This window comes from Ambystoma mexicanum, chromosome 4p, assembly GCF_040938575.1.
Source record: "Ambystoma mexicanum isolate Mex_15411 chromosome 4p, UKY_AmexF1_1, whole genome shotgun sequence".
NCBI lineage: Eukaryota > Metazoa > Chordata > Amphibia > Caudata > Ambystomatidae > Ambystoma > Ambystoma mexicanum.
This window is the reverse complement of record NC_090927.1, coordinates 670,568,561-670,588,718: the sequence shown is the minus strand read 5'-3', so window position 1 is coordinate 670,588,718 and position 20,158 is coordinate 670,568,561. Positions and strand designations below refer to the sequence as shown.

At 48.0% G+C, this 20,158-nt stretch overlaps 1 protein-coding gene across 9 annotated transcripts in view; it reads right to left on the bottom strand.

Moving 5' to 3' along the window:
• FAM135A (family with sequence similarity 135 member A) overlaps positions 1 to 20,158 on the bottom strand; it is a 1,883,908-nt gene that overhangs the window by 599,147 nt on the left and 1,264,603 nt on the right. For all 9 annotated transcript variants that reach the window (XM_069606210.1, XM_069606209.1, XM_069606213.1 and 6 more), the window contains one exon: positions 12,691 to 12,845. In XM_069606210.1, the coding sequence (XP_069462311.1) occupies positions 12,691 to 12,845 (155 nt within the window). The remainder of the gene's footprint in view (positions 1 to 12,690; positions 12,846 to 20,158) is intronic.

Here is a 20,158-nt window from a genome sequence, read left to right as displayed (position 1 = left end):
CTGAGTGAGGCGGCGATGGTGTTTTTCACTCCTGCCAGGTGAAAGGGTACCAGGAACATCGCCTGGGATATGGCCCAGTGGCACAGATCTTGCACTTCCTTGGATCCCCGGTGTGTGCGCCCCATCCCTCCAGGGAGGCATCCGTGATCACTGTTTCCTGATGGGCAGGGGGTCTGGAAGTCCATACCCGCTGCGAGCTGCACACGGACCCCCCACAACTGGATCGCTTGACAGAAAGTCTCATTAAGGGAGATCTTGTCTTCAAAGCTTCCTGCCACTTGTATCCAACGGGCGTCGAGGAATTCCTGCAGTGGCCGCATCGGCAACCTGCACGAGGCAGATGCATGACGAAATCATGCCGAGCAGAGACTTGATGGACCTCTCCCTGGCTACTTCCATGGTCAACAGCCGTTGTACCTTGCCCAGGATGCCCTTTATCCTCTCCTCCGACGGTGAAGCTAGCCGCGCCACTGTTTTGAGCCTGGCCCCTAGGAATAGGGCGTCTTGCGTTGGCACCAAGCAGGACTTCGCATAGTTCATCGAGAACCCCAGCTCCGTGAGCAGGCGTACGGTCTTCGCTGTGTGGTCAACGCAAGTTCCCTTGACTTCGCTCGGATGAGCCAGTCGTCCAGATAGAGGTAGACGTGGATCCCCTGCAGGCGCAACCGTGCCGCCACCGGCGCCAGGCACTTGGTGAAGATCCTTGGCACTGACTTCAACCCGAAGGGCAGTGCCTTCAACTGATAGTGTCTCCCCCGGACCACGAAGCTCAAAAAAATCAATGTCCTTTGTGTATGGGGATGTGGAAGTATGCATCCTCCAGGTCCAGCGATGACAGGAAGTCCCCTTCTTCCAGCTGTCCCAGCACGTGTTGAAGGGTGAATGTTAACTGGCACATTTCTGATTCTGCACTTTCTTTTGGTTTGAGATAAATCACATCTGAAGCAGGAAGACTGGCCTAAACATCTAACAGCCATGAAAGCAGATGTTGCAGAGAACCACCAGAGCACAACCGGCCGAGCTAGCTGTGGAATGTCTGCCAGCCAAGCCTTGTAGATGGGCATCAACAGCCCTCCCTTCGAGAAGTACACAGTGCTGAAGCTGCTAGTCCCAAGGTCGATAAGAGCCTGCCTTGCAGAGACAATCTGATGTTACGAAATATGTTTCTCTCTCTCTGTTATTGCCATTTGTACTTAAGGATGAGCCAGGCCTGGGAGGGGTCAGAGTTGATGCAGCCCTCCAGAGCCTGGTGTATATGTTAACATTACAGCTTTAACACACAAACTTCTGGCTTTGCGTATTATTTGTGCCAAGTGCTTGGAATGCATGAGACAGTGTGAGGGAGCTAGATGAGCACTAGTATCGGGGGGGAGCAGGACGAACGAATATAACAGTGACCATCCAGAATTTTGGGGATTTTATGCACCTGTTGAGGCGGCGGAGATCCAGGATAGGCCGTCAGCTGCCGGTCTTCTTTCGGACAAGGAAGTACTGCGAGTATACTCCAGAGCCCCGGAGCCTCTTCGGGACGAGTTCTATCGCGCCCTTTGCCGTCATTGCTCCAACTTCAGGAAGTAGTTGTGGGATGTGGTGGTCTTTCCCGGTCACCGGTGGAAAGTTTGGGCACCTCCTTTGGAACTCCAGAGTGTGCCCATGGGCCAGGGCATCCAGCACCCAACGGTCGGTGGAGATGGATTCCCACACGCTGATGAATTTCGCCAACCGGCCTCCCACCGGGGTGCTTGGGTGGGGGCTCAACATCAGGACCGGTTCAGTCCTGCTTTGCCAATGCCTTGCCCCCTTGCGCCCCTTGGTGACGGCGTCAATGTCCACCGGCCTTGCTGCGGCCTCTGTAGGCTCCTTGTGATGAAGAGCGGGCCGCCTGGGTGGATGACGAAGAGCTGCTGCCGAATCCTTTGGAGGCACCTTGGGACTTGCCTCAGGAGGTCCGAAAGGACGGCCTTTGCTGATGAAGAGTGCCCAAGGCACGGCCCGTCTCGGTGTCCGTCTTGATGGCATGTAGTGACTCGTCCACTGCCTTGCCGAACAGGTTGCTTTCGTCGAAGGGCATGTCCAGTACCCTGGTCTGTACGTCCCGATGGAAATCGGTGGCCCTGAGCCACCCACACCGGCGAAGGCAAGCACAGTTGCCCATCCGGCAAAAACCGGTGTCAGCGATATCTGTGGCTACCGTGATGGCGTGATTGGAAGCCATCTTGCTCTCCTGCGGGATCTTGAGGGCCTCTGCTCTCTTGTCGTCCGTGAGGAAGCCCAGGAAGGGGGCAATTTTAAACCACAGCTCCCTATCGTGGCAGGCCATGATAGCGAGAGCATTGGCCGCCTTAATGGTCATCGCCGGCGACGACGAGATGATCCGCCGCCCCATGGTGTCCAGCTTCTTCCCCTCGTCATCCGGTGGGGAAGTGGAAGTAGATGCTGTCGCCACTGCCGATTTCTTCTTTGCCGCTGCAGAGACCACTGAGTCCGGGGACGGCTGCGCCCTGAGGCAAATAGGATCTTAATCTGGGACCCGGTACTTCTTCTCATAACGGTCTCTCTTCGCAGGGGCCGTGGACGGGTTCTTCAGAAGGGCCAGTCCCTCGTCCCAGATGTCATCTAACAGTGGTACCGAGAGTACGGTCTTCCTCTTGGCCTCTCGTCGTGATAAAGGAATCCTTCCTTCCTTCTGCTCTTCGGGGCATAGCTGAAAAAGCTCTGAGGCCCCGGCGATCATGGCATGAAACGAGCCAATTTCGTTGGGAGGGGAAGCCCGGGTAGGGGTCGATGGGAGATCCGTTCCGTTGTCTCCGCCGTCGTCTGTTCCCGTCGTAGCCGTCTCCGTCTCGTCCCTCAGTGGAGGGGATGGAGGTGAAGGATGGAAAGGTGGGGGGTGGACTCCCCTTCGTTTGGGTGCAGGGCTCCCCAAAGGCCCAGGCACCGTTGGATCGTCTGCTTGTGGTAAGGGTAACCATGTCCTTATCTCTGTGCACAGGGTCTGCAGTGCCACCAAGATGTGTTCCGTCCTGTCCGGCGGTGTTGGTATCGGTAGCGACAGGGGTGTCAGCAGAGGTCCCTCCAGTTCCTCGTCGGCTCCACCCTCGCTCTACACGTCCGCCTCGTCGGGATCCTTCCCGCAGGCCTTGACCTCGTGGAACCTCTTGTCCAGGACCGCCTTGACGACCGACAGTTCGTCCTCGGAGGAGGTATCCGCTAGGGCTACCACGCAACCCTCTTTCTCAGTCCGGGGCTTCACAGGGGTCTTTTCAATTGGCTGGAAAGACGATTCCCTCTGGGATGGCAGGAAAACTCTAGGCCTGGAGGGCGTCTCCACTGGGGTCACCTCCACGGGCTTTGCCAGGGATGCCACGACTCCTTCAATCGAGACCTTAGCCGGGTAAATCTGGGCCTTCACAACCTTAGGTGCGTCGGAGGCCTTCACTGTGGGGGGAGGGTCACCACCTCGCTCCCTCTTGGCTTTTTCCATCGGGATCGACCAGGGCTTGTCCGACTTCCTTTTCACCGAGCTGGAGCGTTGGCTCGTGGTTCACGGCATCGGTGACATTGCAACCAGCCTGGCAGCCGAGGATCCCGAACCAACAGCGCTCCCGGTGCCTGTGGACTCATGGTGCTTTGCCTTACTGTTGGGCCCCCGTCACCGGAGCGCCCTCAAAGGTCTTAGAAGACCGCTCAGACCTCTTCTTCTCGCCTGCTGCTGGGCTCTTCGCCTCCAGCCAGTTAGCGAGTCATGTACGACGGTCCTTCATGGCCCTGGCGGACATATTCTTGGAGAACGCACAGTTCTCCTCCATGTTCGGCTTGTCAGAGTGCAGGCAGTAGAGGCACCAGGAGTGTTCATCTTCCTTGAAGACGTTCTGCATTCCACATCCTGGGCAGATCCTAAACAGCTTGGATCCAAGGGGCGTCAAGTCTCCTTTGTCCTGGGCCATGCCCACGTGGGGTAGTCCTCAAAGATTTTCCGGAATCCTCCAAGAAGTAAAATTCAATGAAAAATCACCCTTGAGGGGCGTAGAAATTTCCAAAACGGGTCCCTGTTAATCAGAAGAAGAATCGGTGGAGCATGAGGCTCGAATTGACCGAAAAATTTGAGTAAAACTCTTTGAAAAAAAACGCAACACGCAGTAAAAGCTCGAGAACTATAGCAGGAGGACTCCCAACACGTGAAAGTGCAGTAAAAATCTGAAGATGGCTGCCAGAGGAGGGGCTTAGGTAGAGGGCAGTCATTGGCTGGGGCTAGTATGACCCAGAGACTAGTGATTGGTTATAAGTAGAAAGACAGTTCAGAAACGAAACTGAAACTGATTCTTTCACCGGAGATTCCCAGCCTGATGACTGGGAATATTCATGAGCATGTGAATACATACCAGACCCCATGCTGCAGAACAACCATTCATGGTGATGGATTACCACTGGTCGACAAATTAGGAAAGCCTAGTTCCCACTGGGGTGTGAAAGGTGGGGAGGCTGCACCCAAGCCTGGTCAAGTTTGTTTGGTTGTTTGGCACCTGGTGTGCAAGGATCCGCAGTGGCACTGGTTTCCTCAGTAAGATTGGGACTTCGATTTATAAGTATCCACAGCAGAGTATGATGGGGACAGGTACGATGGGGAGTGGTGAGGGTCAGTAGTCCCTTGAAGTGCTGGTGAAGCCGGATTTGCTCGACCAAAGAACTTGCAGGGTTGTTGTAGCATACTGAGAGAATACACAGTCTCCAGGTCTACCTTCATGATCAACTCCCTCTCCTCCCCCACCTCTTCCCTCTCCCCTTTCTACCCCCCCTCAGTTAATTGCTCTTTGCACTATTTTGTTGAATGATTCAAGATGTAAATGTTGCTCCCATTGTTAAGTTTGCTGGTTTTTTGTAATCGGTTGTTCCATTGTACAGCGCCTTGGTGTAAAGCGCTCTATAAATAAATAAATCAAAGTATTGTCCACTTTCTTGCCAAAGAGGTCTACACCATTAAAGGGCATGTCCACCACCTTCGCTTCGACTTCCAGACGGAAGTCGGTGGTCCTTGAGCCAGCCTTGTCTGCATGGGACAGCACTGTTAACAAGTTGTCTGAAGCCGGTGTCCGCGATGTCCACCAAGGTGGAAATTGCATTGTCAGAAGACGCCTCTCCATCACGACGTAGGGAAACGGCTCCTCTTTCTCATCGTCCAGAAGGAATTCAAGAACCAGGCCCATCTGAACCAAAGTACTTAGACAGAATGGCCACTGCATTAACTGCCTTGATGGTTGTTAGCAGCTGTCAAAATGATGCATTTCCCAAAGGCATACAGATGCTTGCCCTCCTTGTCGCCAGGAACAGAGCAAGGTCAGGAGGGGTTGAACTAATGTTTGCGGGCTGCTGCAGACAATACAGAGTCAGGGCTGGGGTGCGACCAGAGACCTTTTGGAGCCGGGTCCGGCATCCTATACATTTTATCGAACCTCTCCTTCTTGGGGGGTGCAGAGGATGGATTGTTAATGGTCAACAGAATGTTCTCCCACATGTCTTCCAAAATAGGAATCACAACAATCGATTTTCTGGGCTGTTCTCGATGCTGGTAGAGGAAACCTTCTTTTCTCTGTTCCTCTGGAATCCAGCCAAACATCTTTGTGATCCTTGACATTAGAGCATGGAAGGATCCGATTTCATCTGGTGGAGAATCGTAGAGGGAAACATCATCTGGTTCACAATCCCCCGGCATTAAATCATCAAGCCCATCCGCGCCGTGGCGTGCCTGGAGGCATCCCCTTGTGGCACATTATCATTTGATTCCATGTCTGTAAGGTTGTGCACTGGCACAGGTGATCCCAGGGCAGAGGGGGAGGAGCAGCATGTGACCCACTCAGGCCTTGTTGTGGTGTGAATGGGGGTCAGGCAGCCTGTGTTGACGCTCTGACACGAAGGACTGCAAGGTGGTAAGAATGTCTGTGGAGACATCTCTCGGAGGCTCCGCCATCGGAGGTAGGGTGGCACGGAATGGTAGGGGGAACCACTGCTGGTACTGGAGCTGTCCTCGGGGGAAGGGTATGGCCGACTTGGGGATAGACTGAACCACCTCCATCTCATCTTCGAAGACTCCCACAGGGCCTTTGAGGCCCGAGTCAAGGGTGTCTTGAAGAATTAGCTTGATGTAGGTGGAGCGACACCCAGGGTCAGTGGAAATGGGTGCAGAGGTCTGGATAAGGCAGCCAGGGCTGACAGGTGAGCCGATCAAGGCGTAGAAGGTGTAGCAGGTTTAGCCTTGTGGCTAGTCGACGGAGTACTGGTGGAAGACTTGTGCATGGTCGTTGATGGGGTTGGCATTGATGGTTTGTGCACGGTCGACAACAGGGATTTGGCATGACCAGTAGATGAAGACTTGGCCCCCTAGCTCCTCGTTGATTGTATGGCTCCCTGGCTTGTCAGTGATTTTCTGTGGATCATCGGAGGAGTAATCGACGAGAAAGTAGACTTGCCCCGACTGGGTCTTCCAAGACTTCCTAGCCCAGGATGCATCTTCATGCATTCTCAACCTCTTGGTAGAGGGAGTATGCTGGATGGGTCTGCTCTGCTCGAGTGAGGCATGACTTCAGACTGAGGCCGAGTCAGAGGCCCCAACAGCGTCATCAAGCCTGGTCACTGACAAGGGGTGGCAGTCACGGAGCATTTTGAAGCAATGCTTGACTCTATACGGAAGATCTTTGCGACTGTCTTATTGAGAGATCTAAAAGTTTGAGCCCTAAAGAGTGGTATACTAGACACGCGGCAAACAAGGTTTGTGAAGGGGCTGGGTACATCCCCGAATCTCTTTATTATAAATTTGCTGAAAGCAACGCATTGAAGTCTGATAAAACTCTATCTTGCTTTCATGGACCTCCAACAGGCCTTTGATGGCGTTATCAGGCAGCTACTATGGGCCAAGTTGAAGAAATAGGCGTGTCCGTTAGATCTGGTTGAAGCCATAGAAGCCCTCTATACGAACACCTCGGTTCAGATCCGCTTATCAAGTAGAGGGCTACTCTCTGAGAGAATAAACACCTTCAGTGGGTTAAAGCAGGGATGCGCTCTGCCCCTTTCCTATTCTGTTTATACATTCAGGACCTGGCAGATTCGCAAGTGGAAGTTAGGGCCTTTCTACCAAAGTTAAATGGCTGGCAGATACCATGGGTCCTCTTTGCGGACGATCTAGTCTTTCTTGGTCTGACGCAGATCGGTTTGCAAAGGAGACCGAGTGCCTTAAGTCCTACCTGCTGGTGAATCAGTTAGGATGTTGGAAATTGAAAGTGGAGAAAATCTTGAAGGGAAGGGATATCAAAGTAACCAAATTAATGTGTAACCTATATAGGGTCAAGAAGAAGCTCCTGGAATGGGACTGGATTGATACGATTGAGAGATGTGCGAAGGCTAAACTGGGGCATATACAAATTGAAGATGGTAAGGGGCTTAATGTGCTTCCTGGGTACCTTCGAAAGCTTTCTTCGTCAAAAATCAGAGATATGCTTCTTCGATGTTGTTTAAACATTCTGAACACGAGGGAGGTGCAGTGGAGAAGGAAGATTTCAGGGGTACTAAACCCGCAGTGCAGATTCTGTAAGGCTGATGTTTCAGTGGAATCGCCCATGCATCTAATAATGATCTGTGAAGCCCTGTTTAATGTGAGGAGCTTCTTTCTAAAAGGTTGTTTGGATTTGGGGAAAACCCCCTCAACCCTGGATAGGTGGAAATGGGTGATCAAATTGGTTTAGTAATTGCAACCATGAAAATGTTGCAATATCTTTTAGAGGAGCATGGAAGGGAGGAACATTGAATTATCTCTCAAAAATGTCTATGGTGAAGGTAGTCTGTGGAATGGTATGAACTATATGTCCAGGACGCTCAAGATGAGGTGGGTGATTGGACACTGTAAAAATCCTGTTTTTTGTTTTTTTTCTCTGTATCCTTTCTTCTTTTAAATATGGATTAAATTGTGGATATGACTATATGTTCATATGTTAAAGGTTTATTTGTATCTTGTAAACAACTTATTGGTTTCATGATCAGAAAACAAACAAAACATACATTTTATTGAAGCAATCATCGTGGAGGTCTTCCACGTACACATTCTTGAGGTCACACCTGTCACTGCCTTGAAAAGGCTCTTTCTCTTGGTCGCTGCCATTTCTGGATGTAGGTCTAAGCGTCAAAGATAAGAATCTGCTCCAACGGGGCAATGGAACAGGAGCAACCACAGATGTCGCCTGAGTAAAGGATTCAATAAACTTCGGTAAAATGAGAAACCAGTATCAGAGAGGTTGCCAAGCACTACCAACACACAACGTGCTGTAAGAAAATCTGAAGATGGCCTCCACGGGTGGAGTTAACGGCACCCTTCATATTGACTGCATGCAATAAGACCAAAAATGACTATACTAGTGAGTGAAGTTTCAGTTTATGTTACAGAGGATCCAGAGCCTGGCGACAGGGAATATTCATACAGCATGTGAATCTATGAAGGATCCAACACTGGAGAAAATTAATAAAATCAGCACCCCAGGCTTATTTCCTGCATGCAAAAACAGAGTATTCAATATCAAGAGGGTACATTAAAACAAAGAAATACAGAAATTACACAGAAGATTAATGTACAGTTTACCGAATGCACTGAAACTAACAATGGAGGAGCAGATCACAAGTGGCGACCTACTGGATCTAGTTGATGAGGTACACACCAAGTTCTGACCCTGGTCAGCATTCTTTCAGATCCTGATCCCTTGTCTATCAAGGGCACCAGTCAGGTACTCCACCCTGCATCCCCCTATGTTACAGTGAACAACTGGAGCCTACACCAAGAATGCTTGATGAGCCCAAACCTCTACTGCTTGGCACTCAGTATTCTCAATACATCATCACTTTTATTACAAATTGGTATTATTTCACATTTAAGTGTGAGGTCACAAAGGATTGATGTACATACACAGTAAACGTGACAAAACCATCAAACTCAATGATTACTGATACTGTAAATTGGGATTTAACAATATGAGAAAAGACCGATGACATACAGATTATGATATGCAAAACAGGCCAATCTGTTTAATGTTGGTTTGATTGTGCCACGCCTTGATAAAGCCTGGTAACGGGAGAAACATTTGAATGTGCAACCATTAGGAAAATGTTAGTTTAAGACAGGTTTCTAATAAGGACTAGTAAGACTTAGGACTGCGACTCAGTACCTAATGAATCTAGCTAGGTAACTAATACATCTATTTTATTATTTTAAAAAAATGTTATTGAACTCCTATTATCGTCGGCTCAGCACTCCACCTAACTACTCTGGACCGTTATAAAGGCGTTTGCAACACGTCACATCTAGTTGGCGGCTCCCAAATGAGCATTTAACACACAAACAATAGAGAAATATATTGTACATCGTCATTCAGCCTAAAAATATCGAGATATGAATCTTGGTCCAGATCGCCCAGCTCCAATTCATAGGCTCATCCCAATATATGGCTAAATTGAAAATGTGGGGCATCTACAACGAGCAGTTAGAAAACAAATACTTTTTCTTTTCAAATCTTCAAAGGACAATACAAGCTAAAATGCACAGGCATTCAAAATGAGAATAAGACAGAAAATTATAAATTAAGATGATAAAATGTAGATCACAAAAACCTCCAAGTTATTTATGTGCATTCATGTTTCCTGTAGTCTAAATAATAGAATGAGATATCATCCGAAGAATAGAATTACACCTAACAAACATGCCATTTCTTAGGTTATTATTTGTTTGTTTGTTTTATTTCTATAGTGCTCCGGACCCGGGAGTAAAAGGGCGCTTAGTACAGGTTACAAGGCACAGTACATAGTAACAACAATAACAGTAGGGCAGCAGATATATACAGAATATACAGACAGTAGAGGTAATAGCAACCAGATAAAGACAAAATGAGACCTATGCAATATGTACAATTTATAGCTAAGTCTAACTTAACGGTTGACTTTTTGTCAGAAGCCAACCAATGGCAAGCTTCCTGAACGACTGGAAGGATTTGGAAGACTTAATATTCAGTGGCAGGGAGTTCCAGAGTTGGGAGGCGAGGACAGTGAAGCTCGGGCCTCCGGCTCTTTTAGCGGTAAATCTAGGTACTGTGAGACATAAGGTATTGGACAATCTCGTGGTTCTGATGGAAGATTTCATGGTGAATTTATCTGTAAGGTAGGGGAGGGCTAGATGGTTGAGAGCTTTGCAAGTAAGGCAGAGGGTTTTGAGATCAATTTTATGTTGGATGGTAAGCTATTTACATGTAGTTCTATTGGCAGAGATGTGCTCACGCCTAGGAATGTTTAGCGCTGCCCGTAACGCATTATTTTGGAGGACTTGGAGTTTACTTATTATCGCTTGGTTGGCACCTAAGTAGAGGCTGTTGCAGTAGTCTAACTTAGATTGTATAAGAGCTCTAGCTAGCGTGAGGCAACTGTTGGAGGAAAGAAATGGTCTACAAGCTCTAATTAGTTTACCTGTATAGGCAGTGGCTGAAGCAGTTGAGTTGACTTGTTTAATGAGGTTAATATTGGCATCGAGATAGAAGCCAAGTGTTTTCACATTTTTGGTGACCGGGATGGTATTGCCATCAATTATGATGTTGGAGAAGTTGGGACTTAGTTTTTGTAAATTGTTCGGAGAACCAACAATGAGCAGTTCGGTCTTCTCGTCATTCAGGCAGAGGCCATGTGTGGCCATCCATGCCTGAATGACAGAGAAAATGTCATTGATCCTGGCTACATCAGTATTGTAATTGCCCGAGATGGTGAGGAGTATCAGCGTAGTTTGTGTAGGTGACACCCAGACGGTCCAGTTTATCAAAGAGGGGCTTTGTAAAGATATTGTATAGGGTCGGTGAAACACAAGAGCCTTGTGGGGCACCGCAAGTGATAGGGTCTGCTGCAGCCACCGGAGAGAAGACTCATGGTTCTATTGGCCAGGTAGGACTGTATCCACGAGACAGCAGAGGGGGAAAAGTGGGCGGCAAAGGAGAGGTGGTTGCAGAGTATCTTATGGTCAACCAGGTCGAAGGCTGCTGAAAGGTCTAAGAGGAGTAGGATGGCAGCCTTGCCCTTATCTTTAATTTCGTCAATCTGACTTTTAAGATCAACAAGGGCAGTTTCTGTTCCATGTTGAGGTTGGAAGCCAGACTGACGCAATCCGAGTTATTGGTTGGCCTCTAGGTTATGCTGAATTCGTAAGTAAGCAACTCTGTCAAGGAAGGGAACGGTAGTGATAGGCCTGTAATTAGTAGGGATGGCTGGGTCCAGGGTCTGTTTTTTTAGTAGCGGGAGGACCCATGACTGTTTCAAATTATTGGGTACCGAATTGGTAGAGAATGACACATTTATGAGCTTAGAAATGAAGGGGGCGAGGTCTCTTGTTGCATCTTTTATAATCTGTGCAGGGCAACTGTCCCCTTTGCAGTTTGACGGTTTGAGTGAAGTTATGATTTTTTTGCACTTCTAGTGCGGTTACTTTTTTGAAGGTGAAGCCATAGTTAGTGTTCGAGGTGGTGGGTGGGCTAGGGATAGGGGGGCTAGAGGTGGGGCTACTATTGGAAAGTTGTAGTCTTATTTTCAATTTGAATGACTAAAGGCAACAGGCACAGCACAAGAGTCAAACATTTTTCAACACATTCATTCTTCTAGAGGAAAATGTCAAAATAGCAGGAAACTGGAGAGCCATAGCAAAATGCTAACCTACATTTTCACAGAAAGAGAAGGAACTGAGCAACTTTAATGCTGAAGTAGTGCAAACACAAATAAGCTAGCCAGCAAGCACAAGAATGGCACTTAAAAGCAAGGGTTAAGTTGCTATCTTTTAGGTTGCGCATTAAGAGTAAGCATAACGAATTGGCCATCACATTATGTTTATACGTGTGTGTGTTCGTTCCAGAGAAAGGACAAAGCTTTTCAATCACACACCCCTTTAGGAGTTCAGAATCTCCTTTTGATTCATATTGCCTAGAACAATTTGAACATTTTTAATACTCATTCCATCTTCTAATAAAGATCACCAAAAATGCTACATCAACTGTAGCAGCTCCTCTTCTCTGCTTTGGTCTAGCAGCAATGATTAACAAGCAGCGGCAATAGCAGCCTTTAATTATTTTCTTCATCACCTCATTTCTTTTTCCCAGTGGTCCACGTCCATGCTTGGTCTGCTTCCACAAAAGATATTTGTTAATTTGTTGCAGCCAACGTAGACAAGCCACTGGAATTCCATAAATAAATGTTTATGAAGTACAACCATACCGTTCAACACATAAGAACAGTGTCTGGGTGCGATTAATGATACAGTAAGCATGAATGTATCCAAGTTGTTTTCTTTGTTGGACATTCGTGGAAACATTTTCATGGGCACAGACCACTAATTTTGCTGTGAAAAAGGTCGATTACAAAAGACAAGCTGCTATTTTGGATGAAACAGATTTTCAATTACTGCTAAATGCTGAATAAAATAGCAATTTAGGTGGTCTTGTTAAGTCAGTCAATTTAGAATGGTGTACCAAAATCAGTTCACATTAAAAACTAAGATTGTCAATTTTCAAACACTGTTAGAATATCGGGTTTGAAGTGTGCTTCCTTTTCAGACTATAGACATGAACAAAATTCCTTTTTCATCTACTAAATAAGGAAGTTTTCAACACAACTGAAAGGTAAATGCACACCTACCTTCTGTAACAGAATCTAAATACCGGTCTTCGAAGATAATAGGCAGTGAATTAAAGTCTCCATCCAGTTCACAACATTCAATAGGGAGAGGTGGAAGAGAACTGAAGTACGTCGAATTCTTGATGGCTGTCGACATTTGCAGATGACTTTGAGCACTGTGAAAACACATTTGGGTTAACGCTATTGAAAGTGAAATAATGTATCGCTATTGCATTGGCATTAAGAACTTAAAACACTGAAAAGAAATTCACATAAATCCCAATTCTGAATTGTCGTAAACAAGTTGGGAGAACTGTTTTACAAAATCAAGTGTTGCATAAACATTCACCACAACTATGGGCTGGCTAGCTATCAATCACCATTCAATTCTTTATGCAGTAAAATTCCAATCCAGCATAATAGAAACAACAAACTTAGCCCACGTCGACTCAAAGACAATCTACTCAGCATGCTGAGAAAGATGAGCAGAAATACAGAGAAAATCAGAAATTAAACAGACCTGCTAAGAAGTGGCACAAACGCCAGAAGACATACTAATGATAATTGGAGCAGGAGACCCAAGATTGTAATAAAAATAATCAATCACAAGAACTCTTAACAAAAAAATGTCCTTTAATTATTAAAACCAAGGATAAAACAAGGTAAACTCAACCTTTGATTTTGAGATATTCAATAGAAGCAAACATCCTTCATTGATATAAAACAATTCATTATAACAATACTGAATGACAGCATGCTAAAACATATAAAGGAGAACCATTCCAAATGCTCATAGCAACTAGCTCCAGCATTTTACTGCACATTGTAGTCGGCTTTCTCAATGTTTACACATCAGGAAATCACCTTCTCTACAGTTTAGAAATATAAAGCCGTACACAGAAGGATTCTCCTTCATATGAAGTGTGAACATTAGCATGATTACTGCAATGCACAGAAATCAGCACAACTATTTCCAAATTCGAAAACGTGGCCACCTAAAGGTGATGTATAAAGTATATATGTATTCCTTTGTATGGTTATCTTTCAATTCAAGATGGCATCAAAAACACACCAAATTGGTTTTCAATAAAGTGATCACAGCAATTATTCTGTTTATATAGGGAGTTTATCAGTATAAGGACACTTTTTTAAATAAGGATTTCGTAAGTAACAGGTGTTCTAAAGACCAGAAGGAAAGAAAAGATGCTGTGGAGCGGAGAGGTTAGAGATGGTGTTAGAATGGGGTGATGCGGAAAATGTGCCTAGGTCTAGAAACTTTCACAAGTAATGCTAATACTATGGAAAAATAAAAGTTAAATTACACTTATTCGAAAATAGAAGTGGAGTAGAATATTAAAACCCTTGCACAGGTTAAAAATAATATCTCAGGGGGGCCAGAGCACGCAACATGGCTCCCTGATAGCTCCCGGCCCTAGCACGACAACCAGATGGCTAACAGCAGTAAAAGCACGCGGGTTGCCCTAAAACTGCCCACCCGGACGGAGGACAGGATAGAGACCATCATACCGGAGCGGGACCCCCCCAGGTTACCGTGTTCTCACACACCGGGCCGCAGTATCACACTACCGCCTTCCCAACGTGGCTCTCAAAATGGCAGACGGGACTTGAGAGGTCGGTCCCCCAGGCTAATGAGGGACTGTTAAAGCGCTCTCAGCGCTAATTGCTGACCCACTTAGGAACCGCTGCCCCCACCTTCCAGCACTGTCTCCATCCTACAACAGCAACCCTCATGGGAACCGTGAGGGAGAGCGAACCAGCAATACCACGCAGCAGCTCCCCCATTAAAGAAGGCGCAGCAAACGAGGACTGCACTGTAAGACCAGCCACCGGAGGCGAGACCCAGCACAGTGCCCAAAGTGACACCCCCTTTATTGGTTCAACTCGAAGTTCTGATCAGAGGGCACTGGTCCATATAGATATGTCTGTGACCGATCATTGCAAAAAATGTGCCATTTCGGGGCTAACAGCTACACAACCTTGACAGATTTGCATTGCCTCCCGGCGTAGCCATTGTCTCAGGCCCAGACAGGGAATGCCTACCTAGAAAAAAGTTCCAGGAGTGGGAAAATCACTTCGCGCCTACTTTTGGTCTGGTCACCCTGCTGTAGCCGACATAGGCCTCCTGCGCCCCCCCCCCCCGACCTCCTCCTGGAACAAAGACAATATGCTGGGGATTCGGCCAATAGGGCAGCTGGGTTCAGTGTGCGACCCCTACAATAATCTCTGACACTCCACTCTTCAGGGCGAACGCTGCACCTTGTCACCAAGCCACCTAACAGTCTCCGAAATGGCCGCGCACTGAAACCTGTGCCTCAAATGCGCAAGGCCACCTCAAAACGCAGCTACCTGGGGCAAACTGTGCAACATAATTGATCTACAGGAGCTCAAAGGAGACTGAGCCGACCGCCTTCCGGGATACGCAACATACCCCACACAACACTGAGAAGTGGCAGAGAGACAGCACGCTAAAAGCCAGCCTCATAGGATCCTACAAACCTCCTGTGAAGCTCACCTAAGCAAGCAAATAAGTGGGAGCAACAGAATTGCACAAGGCACAGCCACTTCGAGGTGGACACAACCTGATCCACTGCCATAAAGTGAGGACGCAAGGTACGATCTCACATCGGATGGAGGGAGCGCTCCGACACAGATAGGAGAGATGGCAGAAAACCCCTAAAGAAGTGGACATCTCCACCTGGCTCTCAGTGACTACCATGAAGAATTCCAAAAGGGGTGGGGGAACGGGCTGAGGCACTGACCCAAGGAGAACTCTGAGCTCGCCAACCCTCCTTCAGCTCAAGTTGTAACTAAGCAGACCCTTCAGGACCTCCTGGTAGCTATGACCAAAGAATAACAAAAAGGCACTTATGAAGAAAACCACCAGTCTTGACAAACACATGTATGAGGTCGAAAGCAGAACTACCGAAATTGAAACCATACTGTGCTACCAGTTTTACACGACTGGTGAGGCAGCAGACAGGATCACTGCACTGGAGGTCAGATGCGAGGCCCTGGAACTGAAACAGGAGGACTCAGAAAACTGCTCCCGGCACAATAACATCTGCCAGCTTGGAATCCCAAATACCATTATGGATGCGGAGTTAGGCATCTTCACCCAAGACCTCGTTCGATTTATCCTGATGCTTCCCGACAGTGCCCCACTGGAACTGGACAGGGTGCACCGAACCAGATGAAGACAAGCACTAGCTACTCTACCAGATGTCCTAGCGAGAGTCTACAGGGTCAAAGAAGAGATAATGCAAGAAGCCAGGAACTCCTCTTACATCCAATTTAGAGACTCCTCGATCACACTGTACCAGGATCTGGCAGCAACCACGCTGCTGAATTTCAACCTTAAGGGCAAGCAATGGTAATACGTACCACAAACGAGGCGGAAAACTCCCGAATCCGGCCGGGGAGGACGACAGCAGCGAGGGTGGTGCAGCATCCAGTGAGGCTCCACTGAAAGGCACCACAAAATGCTGGATCCGAGTGGACAGGTGGCAACGGATCAGGGGCCCACCACACAAAAGCAAGAAAAGCTGCAAAGACTGAGACAGAGTAACTCACCTAAAAGGGAGACCTACTTAGTCCAAGGGCTGCAGTACCGAACTCCCAGGACACACCTCTGGTGCTCCTCACTGAACGGCAGCAACGCGTCCTGCAGGGGACAGACAAGCCGTCCCCTGGACTGAAACTATTGAACACTCGCAAGGGGGACACGAACAGGAACAGACGTAATCCTGTAGTTCACCTAGAGCTGGCGTTCAGCGAAATGATAAGCAGTACTGGCGCAACTGTAGCGTTTACTTGGGTCAACAAGAGGCACTAGCTGTCTCTATTAAGGTTGGTTGTCGGGCTCTGAGCTGGTTGCCCCGAGGATAGTAGGCTGTGCTCATGTGCTCTATGTTTGTTGAGGTGGGGGGAGGTTGTTGGGGAGAAGCTTAAGAGGAAGGAGCAGCAACAGGGAATCACAGATAGTGATACAGGATGAAAATCAATATGGGGCGTTCTAATTTCTACCCACGGGGCAGAGGTACATGTTGGGGGCAGATGGGCTTGGCACCACGGAACATACATGGCAGTTGACTCTACTAAAAAACGATGCATGGTGACCTGGAACAGGCAGGGCCTTAACTTTCCCGGGAAGCGAAATTCGGTAGAGCGCAGACTATCCAAGCTCTCCGCCAATATAGTCTGGCTGCAGGAAACACACCACCTTGCGCCGGACGACAAGCGCATACACTTTAGCTGATTCACTATGCACTATTTCACCACTGTGGGTGGGGGGGAAGAGGAGGGTTGCCTTACTTTTTAGCCGGGAGATACCACCGACACAAGTTACTGTGAAGCGAGATCCAATGGAGAGATATTTATTAGTAAATGGTTATCTGCTTGAGGAACCCCTAACCTTTGCCTCCATATACTGATCAAACAGTGCAAAAGACCGCTTCCTCCGCACCATCATACCAGACATCATCATGTTCGTGGAGGGCTGACTCCTCATAGGAGGAGGCTTCAACCTGGTCCCTAACCCAAACAATGACAAAACTCTGTCACCTTCAAGGGAGGATTACACACAAGCAATAGGTTTGGCCGAATTTTTTAGGGAAACTGGGCAAGTAGACTTATGGAGACTGTCTAATGAAGGAGTCCATGACTACACATTTTACTCCCTCGTCCACAAAGGCCTCTCTGGGATATACTTGATTCTTATGACCAGTGAGCTGTTCACCTGCCTTGAAGAGGTTAAAATTCAACCAAGGGTACTATTAGGCCATGTCCCAGTGCTAACCTGGGTGCGAGTGCAGGGCCTGGCAAAGCAGCCGCAAAGGCACTGGAAGTTGTAAGACTCATTACTTCAAGATGCAGTAATTAAGGATGAAATATCGAAGGCCCTAGTTTGTTATTTCAGGCAAAATTCCTCGGTGGGGTGCTCTGAGGAAGTGATCTGGGACGTCATAAAGCCAGTGGTGCGGGGGTTCTGATCAAATGTGCCACAGCACAAAGGAGAGCCAGGCAACCACAACAAACTAGGCTAGAGGATAGAGAAACACAACTGGAAAAGGTATTCAAGAGGTACCAGACCACAAAAACAGGTGGAGTGCTCAAAAAAGCAACATCCGCCCTGGAAATCGGCTGAGCGGCACTCGCCTGGCATTTCACCTGCTAGAATGGGGGTACATAAGCGAGACGTTAACCCACATCCCTGGGAATAAACGGTGCAAGGTCCTTGAAACTCACTATCTCCAGAGGCACACATCATGGCTGGACCCTGTCGCCTTTAATATTTTCACTTTCCATGGAAACGTTTGCGGCAGGAATCCACGACAACCCAGGAATCCACAACAGCCCATGAATCCACAACAGCCCATGAATCCAAGGCCTGCGGGTGGGCGGTAACTGCTATAGGTCTCCATGTATGCGGACAACGTCCTCCTCTCCCTAACCCAGATTGATGACTCCCTGGCTGCTCTCTGGCAGGAGGTCTCGTCTCAGCATTTGGAGAGGCGTCGGGCTTTAGGGTCAACTACACAAAGTCATGGGTCTTGGGGGTAAATTTCTCTCAGGGGCGCAGACAAACACAGGTCCTATCCCCTGGACTAGATCCCACATCACCTACTTAGGGTTTCAGATACCAAACAAAATCGTGTAAGGAGACCAGGCTAATTTCCCACAGCTATTCAGTGACCTAATGAATGACCTGGAGCACTGGCACAAACAAGAAGTATCATGGCTTGGGAGAATTACCACCCTGAAAAAGAACTTCGTTCCAAGGCTGATCTGCCAAAGCCTTGCCCTACCAGTCACCATCCCAGAGGGAGAGTTCCAAAAGTTACAAAAGGGGTTAATGAGATACATATGGGGCAGTAAAAAAACATGAATAGCCAGGAAAGTCATGCTGCGGGGCACGGCGGTGGGGGGGCCTTGGTGTTCCAGAAGTTTCTAAGTATTGTCTAGCAGCGCAACTCTCACACTCCTTTGCCTGGCAGGTCACCAATAACCAACCTCGTGGAAGCAAATCGAGGAAGCATGGAGCCCTGTTAGGCAGAAACCTGTGCAGTTCCCTTAGGGACCACTGCAAAAGATTTAAGACTACAGGTGTTCGCAGTAAACCCACTTGGTAGCAGTCTGTACCACCCAGATTTACCTGGTAGCTGTGGCTGAGCAGTCAGACTTCCCTCAAGAAGAGTTAGGCAGTATGCAAAGTATACTCAGTAGGCACTCAGATACAATAATACAAGCAAACACTGACCAGAGCTTTGGTATCAAAGTATATAATTATTTATTTATAAACACACAGTTGAAACACTCTAGCACTCTTATTGAAAAATATTCTAAACAGTTACTATTATGATATATACACCCCTTTTTCCCTTATTAGAAAATCACAGTAAGACAGCACTTATTTTCATACAGAGATGAGCGCTTAACTAGATTGCACTCTACTAAGGTTGTGAAAAAGGGAGGGAAAAAGACAGAATATGCAGGGTTACACCACTCTACGATTCAGGAACACTATTAGCAAGGCAGAGAGCAAAAAGTCACTGGTGAGCCAAAGTCCAAAGGCTGGGCCCACTCTTAGAGAGAGCAGAGCACAAATGCGCCCAAGATCACACAGTTACACTAGGCTTAGAAAGTCTTGCAGAGGGTTCAGAAAAGAGTTTAGAGAGGCTTAGAAAAGTTTAGCCAAGGTGTCCCAGGCTAACCCAGGTTCGAAAGCCGGGGGCTAAATCTACCTCGTACAGTCGGTTGCAAGGGAAGCCAGGCGGGACACGGTACCTTAAGTGGGAAGGATCCTCCAGCGGTGGCAGTTGTTCCTGGTAGTGCTTGCAAGTTGCGTCGTCTTCCAGGGGAAGAGAAGATCTCGACGTGGAGGAAAGATGCAGGTCGTTGCACTACCAGGGCAGAAACCAGCCGCAGAGTTTTCCGGTAAAAGGTGGTACCTTTATCTCGCGGTCGTGGTAAAACGTGGTATCCTGGTTGCCGGGGTGCTTAGCACGGGCAAGGCGGCCACGAGATACGTCGGGAAAGTGAAAAGACGGTGAAACTGGTTATCCCCACCAGTCAAAGGAAGAAGACTCTCCGGCGGGAGATCTCCTCTGTCGTTGGGAAAAGTGGTGAGACGGTCCAGCAGGGCTCCACCGGTCGTGGTGTCGTGGCAGGTCGGCTCAGCTTCTCCCTCGTCGGATTCTTAGGTCCTGTGGCGACTTCTGAAGTTCCAGTCCCCAAAGCCCTGCTTTTATGCAACAAACCCCCATTCACTCAGTCTAGCTGTCACTCAAACATGCTAAGTGGTGAGCCGGCCGGCTCACCAATTGGGCCAATCAGGACGGAGTGCGACTTGAGTTGCCTAGACAACTCAGTCCAGGGTGCCTAAATTCCCCTCCACCCCTCCTAAGTACCCCAGACATAGTGGCACCACTTTGGAGGGCTTCTGTGGAGAAGCCTGCCAAAAAGTGGAACA